This window comes from Chroicocephalus ridibundus, chromosome Z, assembly GCF_963924245.1.
Source record: "Chroicocephalus ridibundus chromosome Z, bChrRid1.1, whole genome shotgun sequence".
NCBI lineage: Eukaryota > Metazoa > Chordata > Aves > Charadriiformes > Laridae > Chroicocephalus > Chroicocephalus ridibundus.
The window spans coordinates 10,032,715-10,057,457 of record NC_086316.1 but is presented as its reverse complement, the minus strand read 5'-3'; the positions used below and the strand labels follow the sequence as shown (position 1 = coordinate 10,057,457).

The following is a 24,743-nucleotide window of genomic DNA, read 5'->3' as shown; positions in this document are numbered from 1 at the left end:
AAAACAATAAGGATCTTTATAGAGTCTTTTGTCCAGAAGACTAACAAAGCCGTATTTCCATTCTGACAATGGAAAAAGAGTCAAGAATGGAAATGTTTTCAGCTTTGGTGATTTTACTTATTTTTACATTAGGAGACCATTTTTTTCTTTGCAAATAAAATGGCATCTTTTGATATTAAACATTGAAAGAGACACTTCCATGGTTTATAATCTTTCTATTCCGCAGCAGAACAGGTGCTTGTATTTTCACTGGATCAGATCTACACTATGTGAATCGGGTTTATTTACCAGCCAATTGGTAATAAGAACAAAATTAATTTTTCAAATGTGTCTTCCTGATTCTGTTTCATGCATGGGAGTAAAAGGGAAGCAGTTCTGGCAAACGTATTTGATGTATTTGCTTTGCTTATCAAAGCTTTGGAAATCATGCAGGTATCCATACTTCCTTGCTGAAAAGGATTTTATGTAAGTGTTTTGCCATCAGGCTTGCTTTGCTTAATCTTTGTCATTTTGTGGCTCTGGAATTAATGACTGGCTGGTAATTGTGACCCACATGGTTTTACTCTCTCTGTCAAAAATGCATTTAAAATAAAATACAAACTGGCAAAAACATGTGAGGTTCATTAAAAAATATTCAGAGCACAGTGAAACTTCATGCTCTGGAATTACATTTTCAGAATCAACTTTGTTTTGAAAGAAATCTCTCACATATTTTGTGTTTCATTTCATCTTGCAGAGAAAATGTTTGGAATGGTTTCTCTTTAATGTTCTCTGTTTCCTAAACTTAATACCACTTAAGAAACTGCAGCAGCTGGTTCATGTGGATGCTAGGTACTCCATCATGTGCACATTACAACTTCTGCAGGAGTATAAACATAAATCCTTGACTCTCTTTGCAAGCATTTAGTCATGTACATTCACAGTGAATGTTTGCTAGCACATGAGCAAGTACTTGCACAAGTTAGGAAGTCAGTAAAACAGCCTGAGAAAAAGTCCAGTATGTAAGTGCAGTTGATGGGATTTTTGACGTCCTGAAGCATTACTTAACAGTGTACGTTTTGTTCTTTTCTAAGTATTCTCTGAATTACCTTAAACCTCTTCCTCCATTTCCCAATGCTTTTTTAAACGAATTATGGGTTTTGTCAGATCCTTGCTGACTTAGGATGCGTCTGGGTGGAAAAAGATGCATTTCTGGCAGAGCACCTTTTCATTTTTGGCTTGGCCCTTGTTTCAGATGTACATCACAAGCACAATTAAAACGAAGAGCAGCAGGCTAGCCAAACCCGTGCTGTGTCTGGGTACCCTGTGTGCTGCGTTCCTCACCGGGCTAAATCGAGTTTCTGAGTATCGAAACCACTGCTCGGACGTGATCGCAGGCTTCATCCTGGGGAGTGCTGTAGCTTTGTTTCTGGTAAGCCCATCAGTCCTTCTACATCGCTTTTAAAAATACCTCAGTTAAAAAACAAAACATTGAAAATTACTGTTTTCTTGTGGCCTATTGCAGCTGATTTATCTAGTTGGTAAGAACTAATTCTAGCCCTAACTAATTAAAGGTATCACCAAAGAAAATCGTAATATGAAATCAGGTTCATACTAATTAATAAGGCGAATATGGTGACATTTGTGCGTTGTCTGTATTTCAGGATTATTTTGATTCCTGTACATGTTCTTACTTGACCTGTCCTGGAAAATGCTTTGAAAATGGTGTAGATTTCAACTAATTTCAAAAGGGAGGCATGGTTGAGACTTCTTCTCTGACACGCCTGTGTAGGAAAACCCCACTGTCGGCCTGATATCTGGCAAAAATGTTGGATACGGGGTGTTACCTGGAGCTCCAAGCAGTGGCCCTGGTTCCCCGTTTTGTTTCAGACCATAAAAGAAGTGTGATAGGAAGGTCAAGACAAACTTCCCAGGAGACAAAATTACCTCCCTTTGCAGCATTTGGAGTTGAGCTGAAATTGTTCGCCATCTCATAGGATAACTACAAGTATTAAAATGTATCGTCAGAGGCCTTTCCACAGAATCTAGGAACAGCATCTCTCTGGACTTCCAGCGTTACTGACTCCCCTGTTGGCTCTGTGGTTTAAGTGTTTTGTTTGGCGAGGGATGTCTTGCTGAGGATTTGCCCACACAGCAGTCAAGGTGACTCTCGCTATTACCAAGCAATGTGCCTGGTTCCGTTTAATCAAAATATGCTTCAAAGCTAACCACTGCATAGCAACAGACACTTTATCCTTGTAATCAGGAGGGATTAGGTTTCAAAGATCCCTTAAATCCAGATTGCCCTGTCACTGTTTTTTTTTTCTATTCTGTACTTAAAAAAACCCAACAAACAAACAAACAAACCTTTGCATATCATTTATTCCTGTGTTCCCTTTAAATAAAAAGAAGTCTGCAACCTCTGACCTGAATATCCTTAGCTTTCATGTAAGTAGTTTGTCTGATTCCCGCTGGGAAAGGCAGTTTAAATCTAGCCCATGCAACATAAGAGGCAGTCCCCCCGTACATCTGGTCAGGACAACCTGTGTGCTCCCCGTCCCGTTTTCTAGCAGTGACAGCCTGCTCCCATCCACATTTTGGCCCTGCAGACCTTCTGCCACCCTGCAAGTTCACAAGCCCAGTTGCAGAGTGGTGGAAGGGGTCTCCCCATAGCTTGGAGGGGAGGGTGGGCCTCCTGCTGCCGGCATAAGACTCACCCAGGCTGCAGCCCGCTCCTTCCTGAGGTCTAAAGAGCAGCAAAAGACAGAGCCAGCAAGGAGCTGGCTGCAGGAATCACTCTGACAGCAGATGTGTCAGCTCCTGTGTGGTTTTTTTTCTTCACTGTATTCCCAAGTCCCAGCCTGCCATGTGTGTTTGCTCTTACTAGCATCACCATGTGGGTGGTTACCGGCAGTAAGGCTGGTCATGCACAAGGGAAGAAGGGCTTGTAGGATAAACACTGCGGCAGTTGTGCCAGAAGTATGCAAGAATGGTGCTAAATGAGCTTGACGTCATACAGATGAGAGGCAGATTCAACCATCCAGTCAGCTGTTTTCACTGTTTGGAAGTGACAGTCAGAGTTTGAAGGGAATATTTGGCCAATAAAATACATCATCGGGGTAGTCCACATTTCTGTGATGATAAAGCAGACATGGGAGTCTCAGCTGTATAAAACATAGATAGGCTGAGAATGGCTCATCACCTCAGATCACAGGCCAGATGAACCCATTTACCAAGGCAGTCCACCACACCCATCTTGGGCCACCATAGCCCAAAGCTGAGATAGATGATGCCTTGAACCAAAAGCCAGGTTAAGTTCTCTGCAAAAACTGTCGTTTGTGAGACCCCTGATGGTGATTCCTGTGAGTTTTTCCTGGGGACAGAACATACTGACCTTATTTTTTTTTTTTGGCATTACACAGGGGATATGTGTTGTCCATAACTTTAAAGGCACTCACGGAGCTCCTTCTAAACCGAAGCCTGAAGATCCACGAGGAATGCCGCTAATGGCTTTTCCAAGAGTGGAAAGTCCTCTGGAGACATTGAGTGCACAGGTACTGTAAATCCTCTTACCCCGACCATCACCAAGCACATTTTCTGTTATGGCAGAGTAAAGACTAGTTATATACATAACTACCCAGGGAGCTGGTTTTGTTCCTAACAGTAAGCCCATTGAACAGAGTGAGTTCCCATCAGGAGAGAGTTTGTTTTAAGGCATTTATCCCTTGAACTACCAAACACTGTAGATCTTCTGCGCCTGTGCATGTCCAAAGCTAAAGCAGTAGGATTTCACATGCCTCTGCCTCTCATTTGTGACAACAAATTTTTGCTTAGAAGAATAGAAAACTGAGAGAAAAGATAATTCTAATTACACTTTGGGATGCTTTTGGGATGTCTTAAGGATTTACTCTTAACATTCATAATCCTGAGGATAAACTATGCTGTCCAGAAAAATATAGAGATTAGTTTTTTATCCTTATTACTGTTCAGTGTCTTCTATAAGAAGAAGAAATCACATACTGTTTTCTATCTCTGAGTCATCAGAAGAGAAGTTAATAACATTCTTCCAAGTTTTTTAAGAAATAGGTTAGCAGGAACATCATAATTTGTGGTGTTTCTGTTAAACTACTAACTTCAAACGGCTGGTGTTGGCATAACTGAATCATACACAGGCCTTTCAAAACAGACAAGCAAATGACACCTGCCAAAAATCTCTGGGAACAAGGAGAAGCTGTAGCTTGTCAGTTATCTGAAATGCCCTGGTGTAATTTATTTGTTCTTAAATTGTACTTCCTTTATTAGATGGCCTGTCATTCCTGCGTACATGGTGTATGGCAAGATCAATAGTGACTTGTGTTAAGCTCTTCTTTGGCAAATAAACTGAACATAAGAATTAAAAACGTGGGAAAAACACTGTTTCTAACCCTTGGAAATACGTAATTCACTTAATTGAAAAGTCAATTTTGATTAGGCAAAGATTTGCTGGAAGACTTCCAGCTAAATCTACAGAACTGGGTGCATTAACTGCTCTCTTGGTGGACTTGCAGTCCAGAAACTAAGTGCTACTTATATATCCACTTTGCATCGTGTATGACAGAAGGGATGAACAGGTGAAAATGCTCTTAGGCTGTGAGAAAAATTTTGCTTAGTCAGCTATTTATAGCTTCTGGACTGTGAAGCGCAAGTAGGCCTTAACTGTTACGTCCACTATAATCAACAAGATTTTTTCGGATTTGGAGTATCAGGCTCTAAGTGACCATACATCTACCATGCAGGAGTAGATTGGGAAAAAAGTGATCCTATTGTGGATCTATTATAAACAAGTCCTTGAGTGGCTGCTCATTACTGTTTCTTCAGCTGTAGGAGATTTGCAGATATATGCAGATTTCTGCATGCATTCCTGCTCTAGTTTTGCCCTGCACTCACATAAACCCTGCCAACGCAGCATGATCCAAGGATGACTCAGTACTGCCACGGAAGTCCTGGACATTGGCTTCCAAGAAGGTGGAATCAACACTGTTTCCACCTAAAGAGGACTTCTGTGTTGCTGTGTATCCGTGGCTGCCTGTGTTTCGGCATAATGACCTCACCTCTGTGAGATTTTAGGCTCTGTATGTATGTCGTATCAAACTGTGTAGGATCTACACACGTACAAAACTAAACTTTTAGTCTTTTAGGCTGTTTGTGACTGACAGACCCACTGCCTGTGACTGTATGGAGCGCTTGAGCCTGTACTGACATGTCCCTCTGGACAGGATCCATCCCAGTTTGAAAGTCTCTGTTGAAAAAGTGTCACCTCCTTTTTCAAGCCTGTTAGGAAGAGTGTTCGTCGCCCAGAAGCAGGGCTTGAGTTCAGCATCACCCACCGTGGGTAGACAGAGGTCGTATTTGCAGCGATCTCTTCGTTATAAACCCCTACATTAGCTGGGCAACAGATTTGAGTAGTGAAGTTTTTTCTCATGCATTTTACACACTAGGATATGTTAAGTGCCAAAATGTATACAAATGTTCACGTGTTTGCTTTATCCTCTTTGCAGAATCACTCTGCCTCTATGACTGAAGTAACCTGAGATGGAAGATTGGCAACAGAAGCTATTTTTTATTACCCTCCAGTACAATACTCCAAGACACACAGTTACTAAATGTCTAACTGTGATGACCAGTATTATGTTATGTCTAGTTAGAGGCTAATGTTTTGTACTTTTTTTGTATGAGGAAGTGATGTAGCTTGCCCTGATTTTTTGTCAGCTTTAATATTATTATGCCAGAATTTAAAAGCAAAACAGAAAAAGAACAAAAAAACCCTTTTCTTGTTTAAAGTGTGCACTGAGGAACTACATCTATGGCATTGTTGATGTTGTTATGTGATATTTGTACACAATTCTTTTCTTTTCATTTTTGAATTTATATATCTTGGGGGGGGGAAGAAAAAATCACTTTTACCTTTTCTTACCATAAGAAGTGCTTCTACCAGTAGGTCAGATTCTGATCTGAGTAAGCTCAGCATAGGTCTGAAGTAATTGCATATATTTAATTCATATTAAAATAATGGTGATCAGGAATCTAACCCGAGTGATACTATCAACAAGTAATAACGTCCATCCCTGATTCAGTGAGCTACTTAAGCGTTCCTTAGCGTTATGGACTTCAGTTAGTTAGCCATCCAGTTTCCAGATTGCAGGGCAGACTTGAAGCATGCCCTTAAGCATCTTACTGAATCAAAGCCTGATTGTTCTGGTGTGGGTGATTGTGCTAGTTATTGAAGAATAACTAAAACAACATACTCAGTCTGCAATATAGACAGACTGGACATGAAAATTTATAGTAGTAGCTGATAGCATGTGAGCTGACTATATCATCTCCCTAGATCTCCGTTCCTCCCCGAGGCCCAGCTAAAGCTCCCAGTGAAACCTGGCTTCAGGAATTGACTATGGGGATATACAGCCACCACTGTGGAGCTGCGGCTGGGCTTTACGTGTTTCATAACTTCATCATAGATTTGTGGGGTAACTCGTTAACACTGGTGCAAAGGAAAAGTGACACCGCTTCTTCAGTGGAGTGGCATTTCTTGGCATTCGAATTGGCAGAACCAAGAAGCCAGTTTTGCCCCGACAGTGTAGTTTTCACCGAGGGGCTTTGGCAAGTCAAAAAATAAAAAATTAAAAAAAAAAAAAGAGTAAAAAAACTGACACAGTCTATGGTAGCAGTCTGCTTTTTTGTAAATTCTGCCGAACAGAATTTATATAAAAACTGCTATTTTACAATTTAACAACTTTGTTTAAGGAATAAAAAGACAATAAAGTGGGGGGGGGTTGTGCAGGGAAGAACAAAAAAGAGCCTGTTTACAATGGCTAGAAGGGGCAAAGGCTTCATTACATGACTTTTCACTGTTTCTAGGATTTTCTTGCATCTCATTCTTCTAGCATGGTGATAACTGCTGTGTGTCTCCTTTAAAGAATGGAGCCTCTGTCTGTACTTTTACTGGAATGTTTACCTCACATTTCCATGTTGGTTCTTCTTGGCTTTTTTTGTATATTTTTTCCAAAACAGATGCAAAAAAAAAAAAAATTAACAAAAAAAAATGTGTAGCCTGGTCTCTGTCATTTGCCTGTGACACAAAGAAAATTTGGGTCTGGTCTTGCGGTGTTTCTTCCAGGTTGGTATTTTCTTACGACTTTGCTGATGTCTGCTTCAGTCTTAGAAATATAAGGATCAGACTTGGGCCATGCAGGCTTTCTGTGACCACGAGGAACCATCAATAAGTGTTCTGGGTCCTTCACTACAACTTTGATCCATGTTCCACAGGGAAAATTTCTGCTGGATGAGTTCTGCTGTGTTAGGAGAGTAATGACAGCAATGAATACTCCAATCAATACCCCCGGTCAGCAGCACGTAAGTCCACTCATACTGCAAAGGGTTAGCAGGGGGATGAATTCTAAGATAAAAACTTTATATTCCGTAGCGTAGTTTTTGCAGTTGCAGTCCCTGGGGATGTATTCCTCCCAAGTGTGCTGCGACTACAGCAAGAATCTTGCATTCTTGGTCAGTAGCTTCCACAGAATTGGTAGTGATGTTGTTCCCCCTCTGCTTATCCTCCAGCATGATGGGGCAGGCGATTTTCTGAAGGTGGACAATGTGGGTTTGAGTTTCTTCCCCAATCTCCAGGTTGAAGAACAATTTGAATCTTGATTTTCCACTTCCTGAAGGACTGCTTTATCCTTCCAGTTACAGTGCAGCACGGTGAGAGGCACCTCTCTCCACTTTGAAATAAGCAAGTGAGCCCTGCCCCCTTCTCTGATGTGGTACATAAGGAGAAGGCAGGAGAGGTGTGCAGGTAGATGCAGATCCACAGGGATGTGCATGCTTGTTTGCAGGTGCTTAAGTTCTGGATGACTGGTTGGATGAAGCCTGTCACACATTTCCTCTGCTGTTCACTGCAATATTCACTGCATTTCCTCTTGGCCAGCTCTGTGTGTTAGCTAAATTTTAGACCTATAGTACCATCAGCCTTTTCCAGTTGACTGATAACCGCCTGCACAGGAAGACTAAACCTAACAGCACATCTGCTTTTCCCAGGTGCCTTTCCCTGCAGGAGGAATGCAAGTCCACCTCCTAGAATCGGTGACACAGTGAAAAATCAGTCTTTAGGCAGCCTTTGGATTATTATTTTTTTTTTTTTAGTTCCTGCTGTGAGGCACATCATTCTCTACATGCTGTGTACAGTGAGCTTCAGCAGTTAACAGTGGCTTCTGTAGTCCAGTGTTATGACCAACTGCATAAAATAAACACATTGCAGTTGGATCACCTCTTTGGACAGACGTATGGCCCTTGGACTGTGTACAGTTCCATGCACTTCAGGTATGAACCAACGTGACTGGCAGCAGCGTCTGACCATGTCTGCTTGGGGGGGTCACCCAGCTGGATGGCTGTGGCCTCCCTCTGCCCCACCACTAACTCCCATCTGACAGGAAGGTGGGTACCCCCATGGACCTGTTCTCGCTCCTCCCAGTGTGTGGATTGTGCCTCTTGGCTGTGCGAAGGCTCTGGAACGTGACTCTTGGGGACAGAAAAACACCTGCCCCTGTCTTAATCGAGTACCTGTACGGAGAGAAAATTGGCACATCTCATGGAAACCAGTGGTCAGCTTTAGAAATGGAATGTTTGTCCTCCCCCAGACTTGAATGGGCAGACCTCGCTGGTGTACGACAGCCTCCCTCAGCTGGCTCTACATGTGCAGGAGCCTCTTCATAGCGCACCACAGCTTTCCGTCACTCACGTCCACCCCGCCTGGCATCCCGTCTCTCCGTTAAGAAATACCCTCCTAACCTGGCTTCTTTACACTTTCTTCTGATCTTCTCTACTGGTTCTGCCTAAAACAAATGAAGATCAGCCCTTCTGCAAATGCACAGGCAGAGCTTTAATTAATTTAATTCAATAGAAATTAGGTACTTTTGAAACGCCAAGGATTAAAAAAAAGTGCTTAAGCACCTAGAAGTCTAAGCCCTCCCACGGCACAGGTGTTCTGTGCAAGACTTTGATCTCATTTCAGACTTCTGCTTTTTCAGCTTGTTACAAGCAGTTAAGTTTACCATCTCAAACCCCCATGTCTGATCATGTTCCCTTGTAGGTTAGTCCCTGCAGCTTCTCACACGGGTGTGCGGCTGGAAGCGCGAAGGTTGGACCTCAGAGGGACTGAAGTACCTGAGAACAGGGAAACAGCAATTTGACTCAGCTCACACACCGCAAAATTGTTTTGTGAGGCTGTTGTGATGCTCGTTTCTTGCCCATCCTCCTGTTTTTCAGTATTCTTTCACTCTGTTTTCTGACTGTGTTATATGCTGGGAAAGACACAGAAGGTGGGGAATGAGCAGAGAGTGCAACTACCACTGAAAGTGGTTTTTTAGATAATGAGTACTAAGAGAAAACAAGGAGGCATAAGCATCTCCTTTGATGGAAAGAAGACATAATTTCATGAAAAAAAATACTTCCAATTCATTGCTCCCAAACAACCTCCAAAAGATGACACAGATTTAGCTATTTATCACACTGAGTTTTTCCATAAGCTACTTCCCTTCCTAAGGGAAGGCATTTAAGAACAGCCATCCTTCCACAGTGACCCATGAAACATCCACAGTTCCCTCACGTTCAGCTCGCAATGGAACATGTAGTAGTACACTGAGGCTATTCTGTCATTCCCCAGGACTCAAAAGAAGAAAGGAATGGGTTTCTTGAATTTCTTCAGAGCTACAAGAAGCAAGCAGCACTTGAGAAGTTCGCTGAATAAAGAAACTTGAGCACTGTAAGACACAAAAGCAGCAGTCCCTAAGCATGCTTCAGGTATTCGTAGGCCAAGAGAAATCAGGGGAGCCAGGGTTCAGCAGAGCGAGGGTATGACCACGATATTTCTGGATCATTCCCAGAAATATCACACGTACAGAATCTAACCTCACTGTAAACAACCTGTTTTGTAGAAAACATTCACAAAGTACCAGGCATTTCTCAGGCTGTTGCATTTATTTTCTTGTCCTCCTGACTTCACTGCTTGCCTCCTCTGATTAAAAGCAAACCTACATCATCAGTTACACAGGGAGAAAAACTAACATATAGTTATTACATGTTTTTCCACAGCTACATAAAACTAACATATAACTAACATATATGAAAAACTAACTAATAGCTATTAGAAGGAGCAACAGAACTTATAAAAACAGGGTCCTTCAACAGACATGGAAGAATTCTACAAGCTGCCTTGATGGCAGCTGCTTTTATAGTGGTGTTGGGGAGTCCACCATTACTGAGTTCAGAGGTTTCAGAATTCCACTTGGCACTATTTTCATGTAGGAATTTTGGGCAGAACAAGAGGTTTTCTCTAAAATGGCACCTGCGATGGCTTTTAGAAAAAAAGAAAACAAAAAAGAAAACAAGGTGCTCGCTCACCTCCCCTTCCTTCCCCAAGAGTTTGCTGGCCCAGCTAGTCTTGGTGGCCAAGCTGATCAGGGCGCCTGACACAGCCAAACTGCAGTGGCAAAAGCCCATTACACAGTTCAGAAGCAAAGACAAGAAGTTTATGAGGTGCAGGGAAGAAACTGGGGAGTTGGTCTGCTCTGTTTATCCCCAATGGACCCTGTAACTGTTGGGCAGCGCAGTAAAGGCCAGAAAGCATACATTAGTACCATTACTGACCACACTGCGTCACTCTTTCACAAGAACTGCTCTTTTTTCCATATACAGTAACAGAAACAATGAAACCTAAAGACAATTAAATGAACTTTTATTAGTGATATTTATGTATTCGGTCAATACAACAAGGAAAGGGCTCTGCTTCTGCTCTGCCGACCTGCCTTAGGAGCACAGACAAAGCAAAGCAATGATTCGTAGCGCGACTCACTGCTGCCAGGTGATCTTCAGGTTTGGGGGTAGCTCTGCAGCGCACAGTTCATCAAACTTGGACGCATCCTTCACAGGAGTGCTATAGAAATTCAAGACATCCTCAGCACTGCGCATCAGGTGGAGCTGTGAATTGGGGACAGCGTGACCAAGTTCTGCTGCCAGCTGAGCCAGGAGGCGATACTTTAACCTGTTCTCTTTGAGGGGTGTCTGCTGCCATTTATCAGGAAGTGAGGGTCCAAAAACCTCCTTGACGTGAGACTCAATACAGCACTGTATATCCTCTGGGGGAAGATAGCTCCTGCTGCGTGGTGGGGGACAGATCAGGCTGGGTTCACTTTTCTCTTGAGGAATTACTTTGTCTACTTCTACTTCTTTTTCCTCTTTCCTGTTAATACCAGACAGAAGTATTTTCAGTCTCTGGGCTACTTAAGACTGAGTCAGAGCACATATCTATTCATTGTCTTTAAATATCAAATCAACCTAGTCTGTAGAGAGTTTACACATCCTGTGGACACAGCAGGTTCATTACACATGCAAGAATAAAAATACATAGACTAGACCTTTGGTTTTCCCCAAATGCTCCTCACCACATAGGTTGTCTCTACATAGCGGTCACCTGGCTAGCTTATTTTATTCATCAGAGCATAAATAAAATTTTAAACAGTTTAATGACTTGTTTTCGCAGCTATAGCTCTATTTTCTAATCTGCTGTGAAAAAAAAAAAAAAACAGGATAACAGAAAATAACCACTACTATAAAAAAAATTAGTGCCCACAGATAAAATGAATCCGATCACTAGTTTTAACTAGAAAACTGAAGCCTAGCACAAGTTATCTGACTTGCTTATATGACACAACGTAGTCAACAACGCAAGTATGGCTTCACCTAAAAAGCTTGCCCAGAAACGACCATTTTTCATTCCCATTAACTGCCGAGAAACATCTCTTCTTCCGCACCCAGCAATTTCCCTTACCAAAGGAGATTAAGAGCATTAAAAGAAACCTAACCCTGCAGCGCAACACTCGCCCGCTCGCAAGGATGCGGCGAGGGCCTTCACGCCCCAAGGCCTGCGCCTCGACCGCTGCACTCCCCAAAGCAGAGGGCAGTCGCCATGAAGGCGCCCCCCACCTCGCTCCCGCTTCCCGCGCCGTTACCTCAAGCCGCCCCAAAACGCCCTGCGCGCCGGAACGCCGACACCCAGCCGCCATGCCGCCACCCGCAGCCCAACCACCGCCGCCATGCTGAGGGGAGGCCCAGCCTCTTCCCGCCAGCCAGCGGGGGAGTGACGTACTTCCGCCCGCCCGCTGCACTGCCTGACGGGAGCCGTAGTCCCGCTGAGGGGGCGGCTCGGGGGTGACCGTCAACGGCCACCGCCCCCCCAGTCCGGCCGGGAGGGAGGTTTGTCATCAGGCCGTGTGGGGCTAAAAACATAAGGTAGGGACATAGGTCGTCACCCGCTGCGCGCCGTGTGGCTTTTTTGCCAATCGAAAGCTCTTGGCGGTTGCCGGTGGAGATTTGCATCCCATTTTTGGGGTGTGGCGTTGCCGGTGCTGTCAGCCAGCCCGTTTTCACAGGGAGTTTGTTCTGTGGGCCACATTTCTGATCCAGGCACACGGTTGTATGAGACTATCACTTTTCCTGTTTTTTGGAAGGACGTTCATTTTTAGAAGTGAGAACACTTCATCTGTACACAGCCTTGCTTCGATTCACGGTAGTACATTCAGCGGATTTCCTCTTTTCCACTTGCTCCAGTCAGAGACGCCTCTGTCAAAGATAAGAAGCCAGGGCACAGCCACTGGCTGCATCAGGGAGAGTGTGTGTGACATGTCCAGCAAAGGAGCAGTAATTATTTAGCAAAGCTAAATAATTTATCCGTATAATAAATATATTTAATTTATATATTTATATTATATATGAATACTATGTATAATTTAGCTATATAAATAATTTGTGCTGTAATAATTACAGCACAAGAAGCACAGGGACCTGTTGGAGCCGGTCCAGAGGAGGGCCACAAAGATGACCCGAGGGCTGAAGCACCTCTGCTATGAGGACAGGCTGAGAGAGCTGGGGTTCTTCAGCCTGCAGAAGAGAAGGCTCCAGGGAGACCTTAGAGCCCCTTCCAGTACCTGAAGGGGGCCTACAGGAAAGCTGGGGAGGGGCTGTTTGCAAGGGCATGTAGCAACAGGACGAGGGGCAATGGCTTTAAACTAGAGCAGGGTGGGTTTAGATTAGACATTAGGAAGAAGTTCTTTCCAGTGAGGGTGGTGAGACACTGGCACAGGTTGCCCAGAGAGATGGTGGAGGCCCCATCCCTGGAGACATTGAAGGCCAGGCTTGATGAGGCTCTGAGCAACCTGATCTAGTTGAAGAACCCCCCCCGCTACTGCAGGGGGGTTGGACTAGATGACCTTTAAAGGTCCCTTCCAACCCAACACATTCTATGATTCTATGAAAGCTACAGCTTTAGTTTTATAAAGTGTAAGAGGGTTTCTTTTGCTGGTTTGGGGAAACATTTTTTCCACTCCCAAATTTAAGAGAAGTGGTGTATTTAGATTAGTAGGGTGCTTCTCATCAGGAGCAGAGGTTTATTTGAACTCACGTGTGTGGAGACCTACAGGACCACAACCCAATCTGGAAAGAGGTGGTGTTCCTGGCTCTGGTATTGGCCTCTGGAGTGTTTTTTTGGCAAGTCACTTGCTCTTCGTCCACGGTTGAGGTCAGGACAAACTAAATACATGCATTAATTATACAATGATTAGATCTGTGTGAAGGAGTTTGCCTATTTGTTGCCTCTGTGAAAGAGTGGTTACTAATGCAAAGAATATGAGGGCGTTACAGGGCAGTGATTTTGCCTGTTTTCCCTCTTCTTCCTGGGAGGAGCAGCCTGCAGAGCAGGGTGGCTCCAACTGCACAGGCTTGGTCCCAGGTGGCCCTGGAGGTAGAGGAGGGGGGTGTCTTCTGGGCTGCTTGCTCTTTGCTGGTTGGTGGGCTGCTCCAAGGTGTCGCTAGTTGATTGGTGTAGTGTGTTGCTGGGCAAATATTCTTGTATAACCTTAGGTCTGCTATTTCTGCCATTTGTGCCTTTTTTTAAATAACAACTGTCTAATTGTGCTTTAGCTAGCAAAGCTTACGTCTCAACAGGTACATAGCAACATACCAAAGGTCAAACTCTGGGCCTTCAACATCAGCCTAATTGTTCAAGCTATGCCAACAGGGTGGGCCAGGATGCCTCCCTGCATGTTTTATGTTAATTATTGTGGAAAACACCACCGTAAAAGCGCTTTGGAAAAATAATCTTTGCAGAGCATTAACTCAAGCTGTGCAACCCTAACTCAGTGTATAGCATCCTCATGACACCACCATGATTCTCCAGAGACACAAGAAGCTTCTGAAGGTAGTGTTATTTATCTGTGGCCTGAGTCCAGTGCCCTGCCTGCCGTATACATCTCTCAAGTTTTCTCAGTGTCTGTCAGACTTCAGTCAGCAGGATTAACATCTCCAGCTGTATCGCTATTGGATTATTTCCATTCGGTCTCCTCACGGTTTTTCAAGCTCACCAGCAGTAACTGGTGGCTGGCTTTGACTGGTTACTGGCAGTAACTGGCTTTGTGACTTAATCTTTGCATAGGGCACTGAAAACAACGGATGTGTGAAAGATACTGTAAAGTTTATACAGAATAAAGAATCATGAAATAGAGAATAGTTTACAATTACTTTTATTGCTATGATTGAAGATGCCGTCAGGTTTTGTAATTCAGGATTTGGCTGCAAAATGCAGGAATGAGCAAGGGTATGTATTTGGATTGCTAGGGAACTACTTAATCTGTCTGCTATTCTAGGGCCTAAGTTTAAACCAGAGGGAGAGAAGATTCATGCTTCAATGGTGTATGGAAAGAATTCCCCTTCATTGGAATGTGCGGATGAAACAAGAATATCCCCTTGGTAAATTGTGGGAGTGAAGGGTGGAGAGAAAGCTGATCTATTTTATCCCCAGTTTTGTTTAGGGTAAGGGAAATTAGATTTCTTTGTTTTTCTTTCATTTATGAACATCTTCCATCTTGTGAAGTGGGACAGGAAGAAGGAAGGTTCCTGCACTTTCAGTAGGTGTAGCTGGCAGTGAAAAGTGACTGCGTGGCAGCTGTGTCAGTCTTCCCAGCCACGACATACTGTCCTCTGCAAGCCAAACCGTTAATCTGAAGAAGAAACAAAAAGGAGGGAAAACCAGTTACCTTGGAGTAAGAAAGAAAGATCTAGCAAGGCAGGAGGTATAACCAAGCATGGCAAAAATAGCAGAATAACGTCGCTCATGAACATGAAGCACCAGGAGGGGCGGGAACAAGAGGACCCTTAGGAAGGTGACAACATGTCTCCCTCCCTGGTGAGCAGCTCCTCTCTGCACTGGGGGTAAGCCTTGTACCTGTGCCCGCTTGCGGAAGGCCTCCTGTGCAGCCTTCTTGTTCTCGTTTTTGCCCACCCATGCTGCCAGGGCAGAGGCTTGCAGGGCTCTCCCATATGAAAAGGTCAGTTTCCAAGGCTTAGGTAGAGACAACTGATTCATGGCGTTCAGGTTGACAGATGCCTCCTCTTCACTCTGACCTCCAGACAGGAAGCAGATTCCTGCAAGAAAGAGGTTTTGAGGCTTAGAAACAGTGCTCCAGCCAGCACAATCCCTGACATTTATATGCCAGAGGAGTGAGCGTGTCTGATGTAGGAGCAAGGCCAGCAAGGCCATGTACAGTGTGAACGGATACGTAGGAATGAATTAGGAATCACCAGGAACAGCAGCAGGAACGGTGCGGAGAAGAGTAGTGACAGTTGCTATGGCTACATCCTGAGCGGTGTACTTCTTGGGGCAGGAATGCCCAGCCATCACCATGTTGGGTTTCAGCAGTGTCCCTTCAAGGTACACATGATGATCATTCAAGGCCTTGTAGACAGCAGCCAGAACCTGGAAACGGGAGGATTGAATACAGACCTCTGCTGAAATCTTCACCTTAACATGCTGTGGAAAGACAGCTTATTCCTTGGGAATGTGAGAAGATCAAATTGAACTTTACTTTCTCATTAAATTTATCACAGGAGTTGCAGCCCTGGAGACAGCACTGCTTTTGAGATGATACCAGGATACCACTCTTGTGTACTGGATTTGTCCCTGCAAACTGAGGTGCTGAAAGAGGGGTAAGTATTTTTGCTCCCAATCCGTATTTTTGATATTGAGAATGCTTATATTGTCAATTTGAGTGGAAATCCAAACGCATGGATTCTACTCTTGTGTTTGCTATTAACTAATTATTCAACCATGAGCAACTCATTTTTGTGATGCAGTTACAAAGTACTTTTTTTGGTAAAAAATCTTTGACATCTGTGAACACAAACTCTGCATAAGATTAGATTTTTGAAGGGAAGGAGAGGGGCAGGAATCTCTTACCTTTTCTGTGACATACTGACAGCGCTGGAGATCATGGTCTCCATCAGGCAAGATTTCTGGCTCCACAATAGGCACTAAGCCATTCTAAGAAAAAAAAAAACAGAGGAGTTGTATGGAGTTTAAAGGAAAAATTGTCCTTGTTGTCTACCCTGACTTTGGTGGTATTCCTTCTTGCTGTGCTGCCCTTCTTCCTCATCTTTCCCAAAACCATCCCAGAGATATGCCTTTCAAGTTACCTAGCATGTTATTGCAGGGAACAGTGAGAAGGGGCAACAGCATCACAGGAAGGGTTGCTGGAGGGTAGATACCTGCTGGCAGATGCTGGCATAGCGGGCCAATGTATTGGCATTCTCTTGGATGGCGAGTTGAGAGGGTGTTGTGCTGGTGATCTTCAGCACTGCACGCCACTTGCCAAAGTCAGCACCATCTTTTTTGTACTGGGCACAGCGCTCAGCTAGTCCGTCCAGCCCTGCAGATGAAAGAACAGTCCTTCACTGAGAGCAGTTACTCAGGATATAGCTCTGAAAAGTACCATGACACCAGCCAAGGCTGTGATTCAGGTGAGTCACCCCATGGCTCTTGCTGCACTAGTCATAGCTTAGGCTCCTTAGATCTCTCCTTACCTTGGATGGTGGTTTCTCCATTTGTTCCTGCTAGGGGGGCTGTGCCCTTATCCAGCTGTGGAGACCAAGAAAACAGGAAGGGTTACAGAGAGATGGAGAGCAGTCTCATCCTTATATTCTTACCCATGGCTAGTCAGTCTTTGCAGACTGACTGTGAGTAAAATACGGAGCTGAACATGCTAAGGGCGCAAATGAGGGAAATGTTGGAGCAAAGGGGAAGAAAAGGAGTGAATTGGGCAATGGCTTCAGGGAGTGGCTCAAGAGCTCTGTCAGATGCAGAAAGGACTGGATTTAGGTTACTGCATGGAGGGATTTAATTGCAGTGAAAAGTTCTTGCATCAAATACAAATGTGCCCCTGGTTAGTTGTACAAAAACAATGCAGAGAATGGTCGCAGAGATCCTCTAGTGATTTTAAAAACAAGCACAAAAAAAGAAAAAAAAAAAAGTGGAGAGAGTGCAGCCCTGTATATAATTTTCACTGGAAATGGGGTTTAGAGTATGTTGCCAGCCAGACATGTACAGATACTCACCTTTATTCCCACCACAATGCCTTTTTCTTTGATGAGAGCTGGAAATGGCTTTCCATTGCTGTCTTTCTGATAGAGTGTCTCATGGAAGAGGATCACTCCCCCAATGCTCTGGTTGATGGAAGCATCTGAAGAGAAGAGGATCTCTCGAAAAGCCCGGCGATTCTCCTCCGTGTTCTCTACATTGATCCTCTGCAGCCGGTTCCCCATGGTACCTAGCGAGGTGGACAAAGTTCAGACAGAGCAGTGTTCGGCTTGGCTGGCCTCCTGATCCCAGTATGTAGTCATTAGGGACTTCAGTTCAGAGCTTCCCTTCTTAACCCATAGTTTGTCAGCTTTTGTTGCTATATACACAGCCCTGCCTGGCTGAGTTGTTCCTGCTCAGTCAACAGTTTTTAAGTGTTTTTCATTTACTCCACTGATTTCAAAGATGAAGCAAAATTAAGAGGAAAAGTCTTGGGTACTGCTAATTGATTGATATCCAGAACTCACCCACTGATTCATCTGCAGCTAAGATCCCCTTTCCTGAAGCCACAATACGCTGAGCGATGTCTGAAAGAGCTTTCTTCTGCTCTGGAGACAGCGCTGGGAATTGGTGGGTCATGTTGGCTTACCTGTGGAAGAGAATGCTGTTACAAGCTGAGGGACACTGTATACACAACCGTCAACCAAAGACACCACTCAGGTATTTCTGTTAGAGGGCTCTTGGTGCTTATCTGGTCGATGTTATCACAGGCGCATGCCCAGAAGTCCATTCAAGTTTCTTCTTGGCTTGGTGTGTCCGGCAAAACCAGAAGACAGAAATGCATCCTAACACATCCTTCCAGAACCAAGTGGGAAAGACTGCATTATACATGGATTTGCTGAGCGCCTAAAGGAAGGTCAGTCTGTCATAAAAGCATGCACCAAGCTAACAAGTGTGCTAATTGCAGACTCTGCAAACCTCTCTGCAAAGCATTTACGATTTTTTGGTCAGAAGAATTCTAATTGTCACATTGCTTACCTTTACATTTTTCCTAACAATACCCCTCTCCCATGCCCTGGTCTGTGTTGGCAGTATTTGCTGTTTTGTCTAGTACACCTCCCATCCCCATCCTCCTGCCTTGCTTTGTAATTCCCTCCTCCCCATGACTGCGTTCAGAACTGTAGTGCATTGCTTACTTATGCGTAAGACCTGGGGTTTTAGAAAGGTTCACCATGCATTTCTAACTTTTCTGCTGTGGCAGAGGCTTACAAGCTGCAGGTACCCAGCACCTGAAATCCATGTTCTGTCTTGTTATGACAAAATGCTTGATCTTATTAAAGTTTTGATTATGTGGCATTAAATCACAGTTTCTCATATCATCTGAATAGTCCGAGTTACTTCCCTATGTGTATAAGCCTGTGAGCCTGAGCTATACTGACTCTTTTCCCACTGTTTATCATGTGCTATAGCTAAAGCAACACCCAATGCTTTATCAGCGGATGATAAATCCACAAGATGAATTGTTAAAACCCACACAAAAGATCTCCAATAACAAGTTTTCCTCCAGAGGGGAAGGCCTCTGGGCAGCATCTGCGTTTTCTATTCCCAAACTCAGTCTTGGGAGTAAGAACATGCCATTTCCCGTTTCACTGTGTGCCAGAGATGGCCAGCAAATAAGTCTCTCTATATAAGCATGTACACAGCCAAGTCCTGCATCCTCTTTCCCTGCACACAGATACTATGTTGCCAGAGAATCCGTGTCTTACCCTCCCTGCTGAAGGGCGTTAATGGGGAGAAAGGATCACGGGTCTGGCTGCTAGTCGTGATACGGTAGATGCCAACATCAAGAGAGTTCTGTGCACTATGCCAAATGGTGCCAAAATTTTCTGGTAACAATACTATCACAGTACTGTGACAGCTATAAATCCATGCCTCTGATTTATAGTTGAAGGTACTTTGTTTTGGTGTTGTTATTGTGCAAGATTCAAATGGCGTTGCCTGCCAGTACGGACCAGTCAGATGCAGTGCCCAGATGTCTGCTTTACCGTTTTGTTAGTTGTTTGAGACCAGAATTCATCCTATGCAACTTATCAAAGGTGAGCCATTCTAGTTTTAGAGGGAATTTGAGAGAGTGCATGACGAAGACTGTGCAAATGGGAGAGGGTTCCCTCCTTTTCTAAGCACTGAAATGCCTTTCTGTGGTCCTGCAAAAGCAGGCTTTGCTGAACCCATATCTCTGTGTGCCAGGCTATGGCCAGAGCTCTGGGAACCATCCTTCACTGTGGTGACCACAAGTTATTCACTCCCAGCTCTTATCCTGTTTGGCCCACCTAAAAGAACTTGAAGAGCTATGGTTTATACTGCGTAGGTAATTAAGTTCACCTCTAACCCTCCTTATCCCTCACCTGCTTTCTGCGTCTGATCTGTCTCTTAGAAATAGGAAACTGGCTTGTTATCATCATTATTATAATGATAGTTGGTGTTGTAAGCACTTCAGTCAAAACCATAGCGGTGTTAAATAAATTGTTTTGCAAAATGATGAGGAAACACTCCAGTAGTTCACAGTCTCCATGGAAAAGACTGTGATATTATGATCTGGCAAGAATATGATCTTGTCCAAGGTCAAAGCTAATGAATTGCTAAATCAGTAACGGGATTTCAGAGTTGCAGTTTAGAGGTATGCTGCGGCATGAGTAGGTGTATCCAGATAATCTTTAATCCAGCTAGCTGAATTACAAGATCATCAGTCACTCTGGTTATGTTATTATGGGTATACTTTCTCTCCAGCAATGCAATAAGAAATGAGACTAATGTCTGTTGTGTCTTGCTTGTTTCCAGTGTTTGCATAAAGATAACAGAGAGACAGTTATCACTCAAAACCAGCCTGCAGAGCAAATTGCCAAAAATACAGAAATATGAGTTTTCAGTGGATAATGCTGCTCCAAGTGAGTACTCTGAGAGACTGAAGCAATACAGTGTAGTTCCACAATGATGAATTGGTAGACATCAGATTAGTTCCAGTTTCCATGCAAGTATCTCATTGAGTGTGAAGGAGTAAGTGGAGATTTGCCAAAAGGCTCCCCAAAATGATCTGTAAGGCCGTGGTGAGTGGTTCCCAGCTACCCTGCTGAGCTGCAAGGATGAATAAAATGCACAGTGTTTCTAACTGAAATGGTGAAGAAATGTATGCAAAAGAGCAGTTGTAAAGCTAATGATAGCTCCAAGATCTAGAATGTTGAAGGATCCTTGATTTAGGACTTCATTTTTCTGTGACTCTTTCATAAGGAGCATAACCTCTGAGGATCTTCCCCATTGGATTCAGAAAGGGTGTCTCTGCTGTAAGGTACTGCTCTGAGTATTTAAAAGGGTAGTGGAGAAGTCTTACACTTCAGGAACACTTCATATAGCTGCCTTGTAAAGAGTTAGCTCCCAGCACATCCATATAAACATTGACGTTCCCCCTTAAAGAGCTGGATATATCACCTTACGGGTCCTGAGGAAAAATGGTTGTTCCCAAGCTGCCAAAGCTGCACAGCTCATTTCATTCTTCTGAGAACAAAGCTATTTGCCTTATTATTCTGCTTTATTTGTTTAATTTGACAACTTTTCCAGACAGGAGAAAGCTGTAAGGAACTGTGTTCTCTGTAACAGTATCTAAGAGTTGTCTCACCACTAAAGTTTTTCAAGACATTTTATTTTTATTTACCCATTTTAGGCTCTGGGCTGGTATCATAGTGTCACAAGCTCAAGTGATTTCACATTGATTTGACATTGTATTAATACAATGTTTTCTCTTTGTGGTAACTGCTTATGTAACATTTTTAAAAAGTGGAAGAAAAAAACAAAAGAATAAAACTGCACAGAATGCACAAAGCCCCCAGCTTTATGGCTACCTTGAGTGTTTGTTAGGCTTCAGCAGCTCCTTAAGCAAACAAACTTCTTTGTTAAGCCCTCAGTTTGTGACCAGCAGGAGGTGGGGGTGGGGGAAAAGGGGACAGCACAGTTGCAAAAGTAAATATTGTACTGCTGAAGTCTCAAGTTTTTCTTAGCTACCGTAACGGAGGACTGCAGGGGAAATATCTTCATGGATATCAGCACAAGCACTGCATCCTGTTAATATTAATAGTGAGTAGCAAAGGGCAGAGGCAAGATGAACAGCAAAAGGAACAAACTGTTACATTCTGCTTCAGGTCATCTTAGAAACATTAATAGGCAACTTTTCTTTCCAACCACCTCAAGTGACTGGCATTTTCCAATCTTACAGAAAATCTCACCTGAGTCCTGGTTTGCAGATGCGAAAAGATTGGATTAGAATCTGTAAATTTTTCTCTTGAGTCTCTTCATTGCCTTCTTTTATAAAATTGGTTCCAAAAGTGCAGGACCAAACTCAAAATACGGCTTGTATCCCATGCATGTAGCTTTTCCTGTTCAGCTACTAGTAAACGCAGCCTTAATCATAACTGACAGTTAGCAATACAAACCACATGTGCATGTGGTTGCACTATGAACGCGAGAGGTTCTGCCTCCAAAGAGCAGGATTTGAAGAAGCAAAAATTGCATATATAAATAGATAAATACAGTTGATATGGAGAATGAAAAGTATTCAAAAATTTAGCCCATCACATGTAGGCACAGTTGTGACCTGGCTGGATTTACTTCTCATTCGTTTACACTTGTATGCATTGGAGAGACAGACACATAGTGAGTTAAGCACCTTATATTCTCATTACAGTGAACAACTGTATTGGCCTCATTTATCTATGGAGCTCCATTAAAAAGCTATTTCTAAGTAAGTCTAGTTACTTGGACATTGGGCAAACCGATAGGTATGAACGACTGGGCAAGTCTGGCCCCGTCCTGCTGACAGAGCACGTTCTTATCTAGACACCAAGCTGGCAGGACTAGTTGATACGCTTGATTGCTGGGGAGTCATCCAGAGGAGCCCGGACAGGGGGCAGGAAGAGACCAACAGGAACACCATGAAGCTCAAGCCAGGACAAATGCCCAGCCATTGCCTTGAGGGCAGACCCCTGGCAGTGATCCCACCAGGGCTAGTGGGATGGGGGAACAGCTCACATCTGGGTACTGCATCCAGTGTTGGGCCCCTGCAGTACAGGAAAGATATTGACAAATTGGAGTGAGTTCAGCAGATGCCACTGAGAAGGTTGGGGGCAGAAGCACTTGCTCTGCAAGGACAAGGCTGCAGAGCTGGGTCTAGTTCATCCTTGAGGAGAGATAGCTTTGGAGGCACCTCTCAGCAACCCCCAATACCTACAGAGTGGTGAGCGAACAGGCACAGCCAGGTTCTTCACAGCAGCAGGTGACGGGAGAGTGAGAGACAACAGATATAAGCTGAAACTAGAGAGATTCAGACTGGATATGAAGAATTTTTTTTCACTATTGGGACAGCCAAGCAGTGGAACAGGTTGACAGAGAGGCTGTGGTGTCTCCATCCTTGGAGGTTTTCAAGACCCACCTGAATAAAGCCATGAGCAGCCTGGTATGACCTTGTTTCTAACCCTGCTTTGAGCAGGAGGTTGGACTACAAACGTCCTACTATCCCTTTCAGCCTGAATATCTCTGCGACTCTGTAAGCTTTAGGGAGTTGAAGTGGCAGCGGTGCCTCCTGTATGTATAAAGGAGCTCTGAGGGAAGAACAGGATGTTTCTCCCTTCATCTTTGCAGTGTGAGGGAAGGTTTTAGTATAGCAAAATGTTTCATTTCTGGGTTCTAAAAAGTGAGTCAAGGGTATGGAACAAAAAGAGATGTTCAGACTTCGGTCACCTAGAAAAACCAGCAGATGTTTTTGATTGACATACTGATTTCACCACCTTGATAGGTCCTATGTGGCATATATGATGGTAAATTGTCTGGTTGGGTTTTGCTCTCTCTTACGAGGGTAAAAACGAGGGGGTTTTCCATTTTCATGCTCTGTCTAGGGACCTTGCTTCAACATCCTATCTCAAGTTGATGGGAGTATGGGAGACCTGCAGTTCCCTGCGTACTGATTCTCACATTAGCCTCAGAGCTATACTTGAGCTCTGAGCAAAGGTACCGCCATTTCATCTCTCTAGCAAGTATGAAGAGGGGTTATGTACTGAGGGACATGGCCTCTGCAGTCAGTGCAGAGCACTCCTGCAGCACTCATGATGGCTAGAGACGGCTGAGGTGGCAAGAGACTGGTTTCTTGGAAGTAAGTGCGGTCATTAGGCTGAAGCTGCTTCTCTCTCAGGGCTAGGCTCTTCTCAGAGAAGGTAAAAAAATGCAGTCAGACTTGCATGGGAATTCAAGTCTTGTAATGCCAGCAGGGGAGGCTGGAGGAAGCAGTGGTGAGGGTTTCAGATTGGCTAAATAGTTTTGGGTGCCAGGTACAGGGGGTAGTTGAGAAAGTGATGGAGGATCACAGACTCAGTGAGGATTTGAGTTTGTTGAGCAATTTGCTGAAGCTGTCTGTTCACAACTTGAAAGGTTACAGCCTAATGCAAGAGCAGTTTTTCGTTTCCTGCACTGCAGACTACCTTACATCCCCCTGCCGAAAAATCTTATCCACACTACTGCACTAATACTTCAGAGGAAGCTGCACAATGAACACGCATAATTACACTTCAGCATTGGTGTTTGTCAGGACCAGCTGCATTTTCCAGTAATTTTCTCTGTCTCCTTGCAAAACATAAATTTATGTACTCCACAAGCATCAACAAATACATACAAAACAAAGCACTAGAAAACAATGCAGGAAATGATGCAGGTATGTTATTGCTCTACTCCAAGACTAAGGATTCACTTACTCCAGTTCTGAGTGACTAAGCTAAGCTACAAAGCCAGTGCTAGCAGCTAATGGTTCACATTGGAAGACCACTGCAGAATGGCTGAGTGCTTATTTCTTGCAAGCTGTTCCTGGAACAAAAAAATGAAAACAAAACCAAAAACAACTCCCCAGTCCCACTTTAAAACACATTGTGTCTCAGCTGCTGATATTATATACCACCTTTACAGTTTAGAAGTGAAATTATTATACGTACTTGTTTGTGGAAAGTGCTCTGCTGCTACAAGCTTCTGGTGAGGTGGTTGCAGGCAAAGAGACCTGGTCCTTCTAGACACTAACTTTTATAAAATTCTTGACAGTTTTTTTTTTTTTTTCCTCCACTCCTTCATTATCCCTCCTCCCCAGGCCGGCTGGGGAGGTGTCATTGCTCAAGGTCAGTCATTGGCTGTCAGATCACAGCCGCACACAACCAACGGGACCTACTCTCGCTCCCCGTGTTCCTCCCCTTTCCCCTCCCCTGTATATATGTAAGGCCATTCATGATGTGGTGAAACTGAGATG

The 24,743-nt window shown here is 43.9% G+C and overlaps 3 protein-coding genes across 9 annotated transcripts in view; 1 reads left to right on the top strand and 2 right to left on the bottom strand.

Moving 5' to 3' along the window:
• The window catches only part of PLPPR1 (phospholipid phosphatase related 1), a 137,140-nt gene extending 130,476 nt beyond the window's left edge, over positions 1-6,664 (top strand). For all 7 annotated transcript variants that reach the window (XM_063320002.1, XM_063319999.1, XM_063319997.1 and 4 more), the window contains 3 exons: positions 1,235-1,411; positions 3,402-3,533; positions 5,517-6,664. In XM_063320002.1, the coding sequence (XP_063176072.1) occupies positions 1,235-1,411; positions 3,402-3,533; positions 5,517-5,549 (342 nt within the window). In that variant the 3' untranslated portion in view covers positions 5,550-6,664. The remainder of the gene's footprint in view (positions 1-1,234; positions 1,412-3,401; positions 3,534-5,516) is intronic.
• Positions 6,665-10,733: 4,069 nt separating this feature from the next.
• On the bottom strand, positions 10,734-12,178 carry MRPL50 (mitochondrial ribosomal protein L50). The gene is made up of 2 exons (XM_063320077.1): positions 12,024-12,178; positions 10,734-11,254 (listed from the first exon to the last, which is right to left on the bottom strand). Exons 1-2 carry the CDS (start codon positions 12,107-12,109, stop codon positions 10,864-10,866), a joined length of 477 nt encoding a protein of 158 aa, XP_063176147.1. The 5' UTR covers positions 12,110-12,178; the 3' UTR covers positions 10,734-10,863.
• Positions 12,179-14,572: 2,394 nt separating this feature from the next.
• ALDOB (aldolase, fructose-bisphosphate B) lies at positions 14,573-24,595 on the bottom strand. Its single transcript, XM_063320076.1, has 9 exons — positions 24,439-24,595; positions 17,944-18,065; positions 17,455-17,666; positions 16,924-16,978; positions 16,609-16,769; positions 16,301-16,384; positions 15,646-15,820; positions 15,290-15,489; positions 14,573-15,065 (listed from the first exon to the last, which is right to left on the bottom strand). Exons 2-9 carry the CDS (start codon positions 18,053-18,055, stop codon positions 14,970-14,972), a joined length of 1,095 nt encoding a protein of 364 aa, XP_063176146.1. The 5' UTR covers positions 18,056-18,065; positions 24,439-24,595; the 3' UTR covers positions 14,573-14,969.
• Positions 24,596-24,743: the final 148 nt, after the last annotated feature.

Bases quoted from the DNA above. Each gene is read 5' to 3' on its own strand.
- MRPL50 (XM_063320077.1), bottom strand. From the start codon at position 12,109: ATGGCGGCGGTGGTTGGGCTGCGGGTGGCGGCATGGCGGCTGGGTGTC. The intron at 11,255-12,023 runs GTAACGGCGCGG...TGGTATTAACAG, and splicing joins GCGTTTTGGGGCGGCTTGAG to GAAAGAGGAAAAAGAAGTAG.
- ALDOB (XM_063320076.1), bottom strand. From the start codon at position 18,055: ATGACCCACCAATTCCCAGCGCTGTCTCCAGAGCAGAAGAAAGCTCTT. The intron at 16,770-16,923 runs GTAAGGAGAGAT...TTTCATCTGCAG, and splicing joins TGGAGAAACCACCATCCAAG to GGCTGGACGGACTAGCTGAG. The intron at 15,821-16,300 runs GTAAGAGATTCC...TCCCGTTTCCAG, and splicing joins GTCAGTATGTCACAGAAAAG to GTTCTGGCTGCTGTCTACAA.